The 10,939-nt window shown below is 50.9% G+C and overlaps 1 protein-coding gene across 2 annotated transcripts in view; it reads left to right on the plus strand.

The window, feature by feature from the left end:
• Window positions 1-1,178: 1,178 nt before the first annotated feature.
• Window positions 1,179-10,939, plus strand: part of Bpi (bactericidal permeability increasing protein) — a 26,564-nt gene continuing 16,803 nt past the window's right edge. The window contains exons 1-5 of one of the 2 annotated variants that reach the window (XM_031372579.1): window positions 1,179-1,524; window positions 4,235-4,349; window positions 4,536-4,664; window positions 5,759-5,917; window positions 6,873-6,936. In XM_031372579.1, coding sequence (XP_031228439.1) covers window positions 1,245-1,524; window positions 4,235-4,349; window positions 4,536-4,664; window positions 5,759-5,917; window positions 6,873-6,936 — 747 coding nt within the window. In that variant the 5' untranslated portion in view covers window positions 1,179-1,244. The remainder of the gene's footprint in view (window positions 1,525-4,234; window positions 4,350-4,535; window positions 4,665-5,758; window positions 5,918-6,872; window positions 6,937-10,939) is intronic. The other variant, XM_031372580.1, reaches the window with a different exon arrangement.

A 10,939-nucleotide genomic window follows, 5' to 3' on the forward strand; every position in this document is an offset into this window, starting at 1 on the left:
GGGAGGGAGGAAGGAAGGAAGGAAGGAAGGAAGGAAGCGAGTCCCCGGGAGGTTAGGAAGATCCAGGTTTCCTTAGACTTCCATGAAATCCGGGGGTGGGCGGGGATGTTGGTGTGGGGCTGAGAAACCTTGAGCCTCTGAAATCCAGCCCCCTCTGTTCACCATGGAGACTCGACCACCCCCACTCGGGGCCTGAGGCTGCTGAAGCCCCAGGGCGAGACTGCATAACTTGAAGGTCCTGCGTGTGAAGCTGAACTAGATTGCGCGTTCCCACCTTGCCCCTCCAGCCTAGTGCCTCCTGCTCCTGCTGGTGTTAGAAGTATCTTGGCTCTAAGAGTAGCCTGCTGTCCCCTCACCCCTGAGAAGGAGGGGTGAAATGTGTGAAAAACAGATATCTGGTTAAGAAAACTGGGTTTAGGAAAGGTGGAATATTGAATGCTGGGCAAGAACGTTCGCTGTTTTTTATTCAGAAAAGGGAAACTTTCCAGGGCTATCCAGTATGATCCTATTTCTGATAGGAAAACAAACTGGCAGAACCAACTATGTACTCTTGCCAGGAAAAAAAAAATGGGACAGGAGAAAATTAAAATATGTTTGGCGTTGTTTCCAGAGAAGAGTCCATGTAACTGATTCTCTTATTTATTTCTGAAGTTCCGGTGAATTCTCCCATCTGGATTCTCTTTCTCGCAAGGCACATTATGTCTGCTTTCCCTGCCGTAAGGCCCTCCTGTCCTCACAGTAAGCTAGGGGCAAAGGTGAGAGTGCCCCCACTTTATAGGAGAGGAAACTGAGGCTCAGAGAAGCACAGAGGCCTTAAAGAGTAACTGAGATACGAAGGACAAGACTCCAGAATCAGAGAATTAAAAAAATAAGTCTGAGGCCCGGGATGGCGGTGGGGGGTGGGTGGGTGGGAGGGAGAAGCACCTCCAAAGGTCCTGCTTTTTAAACATTTTACTACGGGGGGGGGGGAACCCAAAGGAATAGGAATTAGATACAGAGACTCTCCATGTGGTCACCACCTGGCTTAGAAGAAAGCCTTCAATCAATCAGGCGAGGGGGACTCAGGAAAAGGATGGAATGAATGCTTAGGAAGAGGAATCGGACCCAGAGCCACAGGTCTCAACAGGCTTGCGCGTGCTTGCACGTAGGTGCGCGTGCACGTGCACAGCACATGCGCACATGCCCATACTCGAACAGACCTCTAGGCTCCACTGGGGCAGCACCTGGACTGGTCCCCAACGTTGATGGGGAACCGCAGCTGCCCTCCCCCTCCCGCCCCCACGGTTGCCTTCCCCCTTCCTCTTTCTACTACTGCCCTGCTCTTCCCGAGAAGGCGTCTTTATAGGTCTCAGGTTCCCATCCGAGGCCTCGAGGTTTGGGCTGCCCTGGAGGACATGACCTGGGGCCCTGACAACGTGCGGAAATGGTCAACCCTGGCGCTGCTGGCCATCATGGGCACAGCCCTGACAGCGGCCACGGACCCTGGCTTTGTGGCCATGATCTCCCAGAAGGGTCTGGACTTCGGTAATTGGATGCCTTTCTCCCTTCCTCCCCTTCCCTGACGGGGCACTTAGGGTGCACAGCCCTTTAAATCGGGTGCCTGGCAAGTTCATAGCCCTGCTGGGGAGACCCTCTCCCCCTTTCTTACATAGAAAGAAACTTAGGTACTGTCTCAAAGGGCTGGGAAGTGTCAGAGCTGGGACTGCACCACACTACTCTAGAAGATTCCAAGTGCCCCGGGGCTCTGGGGGTCCTCACAGTCCCTTCTTTCTACACTGTGCCCCGAGTCACATTTCTAGGCCCTTTCTTTCCAAAGCCTGATGTCGGCCTTACCTCCTTTGTTAGAGACTGATCTGATCTCGCTGGGAAAGGGGGCCCCCTCCAGTGAGCTGTCCATGCTCGGGCACACTCTGGGGAAAGCCACCCCAGGCTATTCCCAAAGCCTAGGCAGGTAACAACTTCGCTCACCTGCTTCGCTGCCAGGCGCCTCACAGATCCACCGGTCCTGATTCTTCCATTGCAGGACTGGGTGGGACACACCACTCCTGCAGGTCTCTCTTGCAAAGGCTATGGAAAGTGCGCTCCGGTCCTCACTGAGGCCCTTCCTGGGGCTGCTTAGTGCTGCCTCCTGGTGATAGAGAGAGGAACTGCAAAACTCAGGGCGATTCCAGCTCAGATCAGATCAGGCTGGGCCAGGTCCTCAAACCCAGTGTACACAGGCGGCAGGAGGTCTGCTTTTCTGTCCCAGAACTCTTGTTCCAGGCCATGCAGGCCATCGCGGAGATGCAAACAAATTCCCCTATGAGCTTCGAGGAGGATATGGTTGTTTTTAAACCCAGAGCTGGTGTGTGTGTGTGTGTGTGTGTGTGTGTGTGTATACAAGTCACATTAGTGTATGTGTGACTGACAGCTTTTGGGGGAGCAGAGGCTTGGCTCCGGTGTCCCATGTGGCAACTGGAGTGAGTTCTTGAAACTGCAGCAAGGCTATTATTCATTTGTATGCCCACATCCAAAGGCTGACCCTGGGGCTTGAGCTTGGGGAACAAGAAGCCTACATCCCCATCCTGCCTCTATCATCTGTCAGCTGTGAGCTCTTGAGTGGAGCACTAGGGGATGGGAGAGAAGGGAAGAACCCCCTTCCTAGGATTGCTCAGCTTCACAGGGAGCAGAGCTGGGGGACAGGAAGACCCCCGTGCTTTTTATTGTTACTACTGCTGGTTAAAACTACATCTGGGCTGGTTCCCGGGAAACTGGAAGCTGCCTTAGGTCACCTCTCTGCCTCCCTCCTCTCCCCTCTGGGACATGGTTGCCTGTTAATTGGATCCTTGGTGCTGTTAGCCACATAATCACTGGTGGCAGAATTCCTGCCTCTGGGGCATTCATTTATTTACCCAACAAATAGAACATGCCAGTCACCACGGTAAATACCAGAGACACGTTAATACATGGCACCAACTTCTGGGGATGCCCAGCTAGCAAGGGAGACTGACATCAATCCGTCATGGGAGTAGATGCCTGCTTAAAAAAGAGGAATGGGTGCTCCAAGTGAAACACTAAGGCTGTGAAGATGCTAAACATATGTGTCAGGGAAGCTTCCTGAAGAACTGGCGATGGAACAGAGGAGAAGCTGAACAGGTTAACAGCAGGAGTGGCATGTGCAAAGGTCCTGTCGACAGAGTCTGAAGGCTATAGAGATGCGCGTTCAGAGGAAGGCATGGAGAGAGATGCTTGACCTGCTGTTTGGGGGTGTTATATCTGAGCAGGATTTACAAACTACAGCCCGCAGGCTCAGTGTGGCTTGCTGTATATTTCTGAATGGCCTATGAACTAGGAAGGATTTGTTTTGGGATGTGTGTACATGCATTATAATGGGGGTGGGTACACCTGGGAACCAGGGGAAAGCTCAGGTGGTGTTCCTCAGGCACCATGCACAGTGTGTGTGTTGGGGGGTGGGTGTCTTCATGTTCACATGTGTGTGTGTGTGTGTGTGTGCATGTGCATGTTCATGAGCACATACATACCCATGGTTGTGTGTGGGTGACAGTACTCATATGTTGTGTGAAGGCCAAAAATTGACACCAGGTGTCTTCCTTGATCATTCTCCATTTTACATTTTGAGGCAGATCTTCAATCCAGAGCTCTCTGATACAGCTGTTCTAGCCAGTCAGCTTGCTCTGGGACCCCTGCCCCCATCTCCTGAGCTTTGGGATTACAGACAAGTCACCCCACCCTCCAGCTTTATGTGGCTTCTGGGGGCCTGAACTCTGGTCCTAGCTTTGTGTTGCTATTACTTTAACTACTGAACCACATCCCCAGCATTTGGTGTTCTTAGAGACAGGGTCTTGCTGTATGCCCTTATCTTCAAGCTCTCCTACTTCTGCGTCCTCAGTGCGGATTACAGGTATACTCATACATCCTTAAAGATGGTCTTTGTGGTTCACATGGAAAAAAAATCAAAAGAATGGTCCACTGCCTGGGAATGACTCTTCCAGTGTTCACAGAACTGTGCTGGGGCATGGTCCTCTCTGTGTCTCTATCTCAGTGACACCGGAGTGGCATACAGAATGGGGAAGAGTGGGTGAGCCACCGGCTCAGTGTCCTGGCTGTCTGAAGACAGACCCCTGCTGCATCCCGCTGTCATCCCTGAGGTCAGGCCCAAGGGAGCTGCCAGGAGCCTCCAGCCCTGCTTTGTGAGCTGAGTTCTGAGCTTGCCTCTCTATGCTCTGTCCTCCAGCGTGCCAGCAGGGTGCGGCTGAGTTACAGAAGGAGCTACAAACTATCAATGTTCCTGACTTCTCTGGAGTCTTTAAGATGAAGCACCTGGGAAGGGGTTCCTACGAATTCTACAGGTGAGGCTTGCCGTTGCCGTTGTTGATAATCACCCTTTGGAGATGGGAACTGCCCCTCCACAGTGAACCTAAGGGACCTAAGGCACCAGAGTGACCGAATGGTGTGTCCAGGACAGCATGTGGGTGAAGGGCCTCCCTGAGCCCCTTTAGGGCTCAGGATACTGACTGGAACTTTTTCCTCCGTAGCATGGATGTGAACAGATTTTATATCCCTAATCCTGAGATCAGGATGCTGCCCAGCAATGGCCTCCAGCTGTTCATCAAAGGTGCCAGCATCCAGATCAATGGAAAGTGGAAATCAAAGAAAAACGTGCTGTGAGTCTCGTGCACAAGGGTTGCTGGGTAGACTAGTAGCACTTGGAGGCCTGAGAGCCAGGCCGTGGCAATGTCCACTTCTGCCTTGTCTATAGACACATGTCATAACAGGGTTTCTGGGCTGGGAGAATTGTCCACTTACAAGAACTCTACAAAACCCTGGGTGACTAGCTGAGTTTATTTACATCCCAGTGCAGGATATGGCAAGACTGAGTTGGAATGTGTGGCTCAAAAGGGAAAACTAAGTGGACTTTTGATTTCTTCACTGTATTAGGCAGTTACTACTGCTGCGTAACAAATATCCCAATCTCAGTGGCTTAACACAGTAACCCTGATGCAGGGTCTGTACCTGTGTATCAGCTCGGCCTAGCTGAGAGGTGTGGCTCCTCCCTTGAGGCACTATGAGTGGAAGTCTTAGTGATAGGAAAAAAGTGCAGAAGGCAGAGGCATTCACATTCCTGTTCCCTGCCTTATATAAGTTCATTTCCTTCCTGTAGGAACGGTGATAAACTTCATTAATAGATTACTGGATCAGTACTTGTTTAAAGTCACCAAACACTCATATTTTTAGTGACAAGACTGAGATGTATACCCCACGGTTAGCTGCTAGTACAAAGTCTGGATAAGAAAACAGAAGCTCGGACCGGGCAGTGGTGGCGCATGCCTTTAATCCCAGCACTTGGGAGGCAGAGGCAGGCAGATTTCTGAGTTCGAGGCCAGCCTGGTCTACAGAGTGAGTTCCAGGACAGCCAGGGCTACACAAAGAAACCCTGTCTCGAAAAAACAAAAATAAATAAATAAATAAAAAAGGAAAGAAAGAAACAGAGAGAGAGAGAAAGAAAAGAGAAGCTCAGAGAGGCTAAGAAACAGGAACAAAGCCACACAGCAAGGCCTCTGAGGGAGGCAGAGTAACCACCGTGTGGAAACAAGTTGGGATGTCAAGTTTGAACCCTGACACCCAGTGTTGTGAGGTCTTCCCTTGGAAGCCCCTGGTCACTGGAGTGGGGATCCCCTGGTCCCTGGAGTGGGGATCCCCCTGCTGATGGGGGAAGTACGAGGAGCAAAAGTTTCACTTCCCTCTGTCTCCCTTTCAGCAAAGCCAGTGGCAATTTTGACCTGAGCATCCTGGGCGTCTCCATCTTCGCTGAGCTGACGCTGGGGAGTGACCCCTCAGGCCACATCACCACCAACTGTTCCCATTGCTACAGTCACATCGACAGCGTCCGTATCAAAATCTCAGGCAGCATGCTGGGGTAGGTCTCCAGGGGCTGCAGTCCTGAGAGAAGACTATCCACGCCCCCCCACCCCACCCCAAGTCCCTTTCCTCAGAAAATACAGCTATAGACTCGCCTCCACACATCTGTTTCAGAGTCTTGGGTGTGGGAAGGGGCAGGGCCTCAAGTGGCACAGACACTGCCTCAAGGGACAGCTCAGGGATCACTGGTGTTCACAGTCCTAGTCCATCATCACCTACGAGACCCGCTCTGCGGCAGGCCCGCAAAGCCTGCACAGAGGACGGCAAGCCCTGATGAACCCTCAGGTTGAGATGTCAAGTTTGAACCCTCCCCTATCCCTTAGCCAACCAGAGCCTTGCTATATACAGCCAACATGGCTGAGCATATTAATGCTCTTACATCATCTGCCCAGGGTCCTCAGCAAGAGGTCTCATAACCACCACCGAGTGGTCAAGGGCAGGGCTGTCTGACCCCAGGCAGCCTAGAGCACCTGGCTCAGTGTGGGAGAGAAACAGTGACATCATTGTATCCATGTAGGGCTCACCTAGGCCCATAAGAACTTAGGAAAGGTACAGAGTGCCCTGGACGCTTAGAATTGGAGGACCTGGCCCGGTCTGGGGGCGGGAGGAAATGATATTTGAATGGAGATGAAAAGAATGCGTGGGTAGAAGCTGGTGATGGGGTGTTTGGGACAAGGGGGGGCCACATGTACCAACTGTGGTGAGAGGAAGCAGAGGTGCCAGGGAGCAAGGCAGGCCAGTGTGGCTGATTTAAAGAGGGGAGGGCAGTGGGGAGGTGGGAATGGGATAGGGCGGGTGTCTGTAGCTATTAAGAAAATAGTCCAGCAAACAGGTTGCTGCAAAACGGGGAGAAGTGTCTAATGAGGGCTCCCCCACCAAGGCCTACCTGCCAGGGTTCCCAGGTGCGCCTGAAAGTCTCCCGCACATGTATGTCCCCACATGTCAACCTCCAGGTGGCTGATCCAACTGTTCCACAAGAAAATTGAGACTTCCCTGAAAAACATCATTTACCAAAAGGTAGGAGGGCTGGGCATCAGTGGTGGCAGGGCAGAGGCCTCAAGGACACACCTTGGCCTTTATCCCAACCCTTCAGCATCCACAGAGCGTTTGAATCCACAACTTCATCCACAGAGTCCAGCTGTGTGTTTTACAGCAAGGCCCATGGAAGAAACAGGGAAGGGATGCCTCCTACCCAGGAAACCTCCCTGTAACTGCCAAGGAACCTGTGTGTACCTGCCCCAGCTCCTTCACAGGGGAACAGCCAGCCTCTCTGCTGTCTCCTCCTAGCTGTCTTCCCCTCCCCTGCCCTGCCTGGTGCTGCTCTAGAACACAAGGCATCGGGAAGAGGCATCTAGAAGAGGCATCCCTGTGGAATGTGGAGCCCAGGGTGCATATGACAGGGTATCCCCCATCCTCCACAGCACAACACTATTCCAAGAACCCTCTGTGTAGACACTGGGTACTAGGTCCCCAAAGGTCATCATCATCAGGATATCCTGCCTAGCAGCAGCCCCCACATAAGATCCTTGGGCACCAGATGACACAGGTGGCAGGTGGGCCTGAGCAGGCTGGGGAGCTGGCCAAGAAGCTGAGGCCCTGGGAGACTGCAGAGAGTCTCCCATTGGCCTAGTGGGTAAGCAACAGAGGGCACACAGTACCTCAGGAGCAGCCAGAGTGTTCAGCCATCCCTGAAACCCCCTCCCGTCAACCTGGGCCAAGGAGAAAAGTGGCACAGGGCCTCAGAGAAGGATGGCCCAGTTCTTGAGACTTTGTGGCCTCCTGTAACAGAAGCACATTCCAAGGGCTTGTCACCCCTTCCCTCTTCCCTTCTCCCTCCCCACCCTCCATCTCTCCCTTTCCTCCTCCCTCTCTCCTCAGCTGGAAGCCCCAGGAAGGATCTGGGCTGTAAACCAAGGCCCAGCAATAAGTAGACTGTATTCTTTAATCCATTCAGCCAGTCTGCATCTTTTAATTGGAGAGTTAAGACATTTACATCTGTGGTCAGCTCACTTGTGTGCATGTGTGCATGTGTGTACACAGGGTATGTGTGCACTCACGTGTGTCAATGCACACACTTGTGCCCACTCTGCCCATGTGGAGGTCAGAGAACAACTCAGGGAACGGTCCCCACTTCCCACCTTGTTTGAGCTGTGCAAATTCCTTTGTTGCTTGTCTGCAGCATACGCCAAGCAAGGTGACCCTCAAACTTCTGGACTTCTTTTCTATCTCCACCTTCCATCTCCCCATCGGAAGCACTAGGGTTCCAGCTGATCATGCTACCAGCTTCTACATAGGCCCTGGGGATTCGAACTCAGCCCCTCACTCTTGAGCGGCAAGCATCTTTCCTATTGAACTCCCCACTCAGGATTGTCACTGAGAGGTGATGAACACTAACTTCTCTTTCTTAAAGGTTTTCTAGGTTACTTTCCTCCCTCTCACTGGCTAGTCTCCTAATGAGACGTATCCTCGCCCAAGTGCTGTGCTGGTGTGAGTCTCTACTGGGTGTCATGTGTGCCCCCACACACCCACCCACACCCACCCGCGCCCACAGAGGATTCCTCTAAATACCACCTTCAGCACTGGTTAGTGGGGAAGAATGGCTTTAGTCTGTGGTCATCGTGGGGGGCCTTTATTTCTCTTTTGGTGATAACTTTTCCTTGTAGCTTGCAGACAGTTCTTTGTTTTGGGATTGAGAAGGCACATCCCTTACCCCTCACCCACCCTCTGCTCCAGACTTGTACAGACAGGTGTGCTGTTACCCTAGTAACCTTGCCTACGTGAGTGGCTTCTCTTCTACCGCCTCCACGGTTCCTCCTTTATTGTGGCTTCTTGTCTTTAGCCTCAATGGGTCCTGAGGCAGTTCTCTTCTGGTAGTGTCTACAAGGGGTTCCAAATACCTAGTGTTCTTAAATGTCATTTCTTTCCCCAGATCTGGAAGATTTCCTGCAATAATTCTTTTTTTTTTTTTTAATTGAATAGGTTTCCCACCCTCGTTCTGTCTCAGTTCCCTGGTCACTCACTGGTCTAGTTATCGTAACACAGAGATCTTGGATGTTGTAGTCACAGCTCCTTTCCCCTGGCCACTGTCTCTGTGTAGTAACCCCTCAATCTTGCCTTCAATTCCCAACATTCCTTTGTCCTCCTGGTGTAGTTGCTCAGCGATCACATTAATTATTTTACTCATTGCTGGTTCAAAAACCTGAGAAAGGTATCAAGGGTTAATTTGGCTGTGGTTTGAAGGTGCGACCCATTATGGAAAGGCAATCAGGGCAGCTAGAGAATGAGGTGTCAGGTACCACCACATCCAGTGAGAAAACAGAGAGATGGATGCTGGGCTATTCCGTGTCTCCTTTTTATTCAGTTGGGGAACCACCTCTTGGAATAATGTCACCCTATAAAGCCTTTACTTCCTGCCTTGAATCTTGGGGCTTATACCCACCCAGAGGAGGAAGCATAGCTTAAGTTGAGCCAGTGCTGGGTCATACTCACAAGACACTGTGCTAAGAGTTCCAATGGCAGCCTGCCTGACCTTAGGGTCATTAGCAAGCACAGTTATATGGCCACAAACACGGGATTGGTCTGATGACCTGGATGAGCAGATGCTAAGTGGCTGTCAGGCAGGAAGCCTACAGAACTTGGATGTGACGGGCAAAGAGGTCCTCCCCTGTGTCTTAGGTGGGATTGGGTGAAATTTCGTCATCTCTTCAAAACAACCCACAATTTAAAACCTGAAGTTTTCATATTTCTAGAATTTTCCATTTCCACAGTTTTGGATAATGGTTGATTGTAGGTAACCAAATTTTGCCAACGACAGAGGCTTGGTTATCTAGGCTACTTCAGTTGACCTGTCCCACGTCACCGCTGGGGCAATACGGTTCTAGAGAAGTGAAGAGACTTCCTCAGCAATAAAGTCGGCCAATTCTTAAGTCAGTGTGTCTTCCCTTGTGAGCCCCATCCTAGGAAGCTGCCAGAAATGACTTCTCCAGTCACAAGGATAAGGTGCGGGTGCCTACCAACACCTGAGACTAGAGGATGCACCATGATCGAGTGTACAGAGAAGGGAAGGCTGGCCACGGTCCAACCTGTGTTTGTTTACTACTTCATTCCCTGAAGAATCAGAAACAACAACAAAAAATTAAGTAGTTAATTGATTGATCTATTAATTAAAAAAACAAAACAAACTAACAAGAACAGTGAACACAACACTCTAGCACTGATCACACAAATACCCATCAGGGAAATTTTACCTGCAGGAAAGACACAAAATGCAAATAGGCAGGCAATATAGTCTTGCACAGTTACTGTTTCAGAGCTTCCTGGTGGCCAAAGGAAAAAAGAGAGCTTGATTAGCTGCATGATTTTTTTTTTTTGGTTTTTTGAGACAGGGTTTCTCTGTGTAGCCCTGGCTGTCCTGGAACTCACTCTGTAGACCAGGCTGGCCTCGAACTCAGAAATCCACCTGCCTCTGCCTCCCAAGTGCTGGGATTAAAGGCGTGCGCCACCATCGCCCGGCAGCTGCATGATTTTTAAGAAGACGCCAAAGGAAGGGAAAGCTGTGCCATCCACAGTGTTCATGTGGATACATGAACTTAATCTCCAAATTAATCTGTTAATGGTGTTTAAAGGTACAGCCTATGGGAGGCAATCAGGGTCAGATGAGCCCCATGATGCATTGCTGCTTGATAGGAAGAGACAGAGGAACCCAAGCTAGGACATGCCTCTCTATCTTGCCATGGTCTTCCCTCTACCATGTTACAATGCAGCAAGAAGTCTCCTCCTGACACCAACCAGGTGCCAGGCCCTTGTTCTTAGGATTTATAAAGAACCATGCACTAAATAAACCCATGTTCTCTGTAAATTACTTCGTCTCTGGTATTTTGCTGTAGTCACAGAGCAAAGATGGAGACAGTGTCTTGACTCATTTGTGGGTGGCACTTTGAAAAGAAAAAAAGAATGGCCGGGCAGTGGTGGCACACGCCTTTAATCCCAGCACTTGGGAGGCAGAGGCAGGCAGATTTCT

This window comes from Mastomys coucha, unplaced genomic scaffold (assembly GCF_008632895.1).
Source record: "Mastomys coucha isolate ucsf_1 unplaced genomic scaffold, UCSF_Mcou_1 pScaffold15, whole genome shotgun sequence".
In the NCBI taxonomy this organism is placed as follows: domain Eukaryota; kingdom Metazoa; phylum Chordata; class Mammalia; order Rodentia; family Muridae; genus Mastomys; species Mastomys coucha.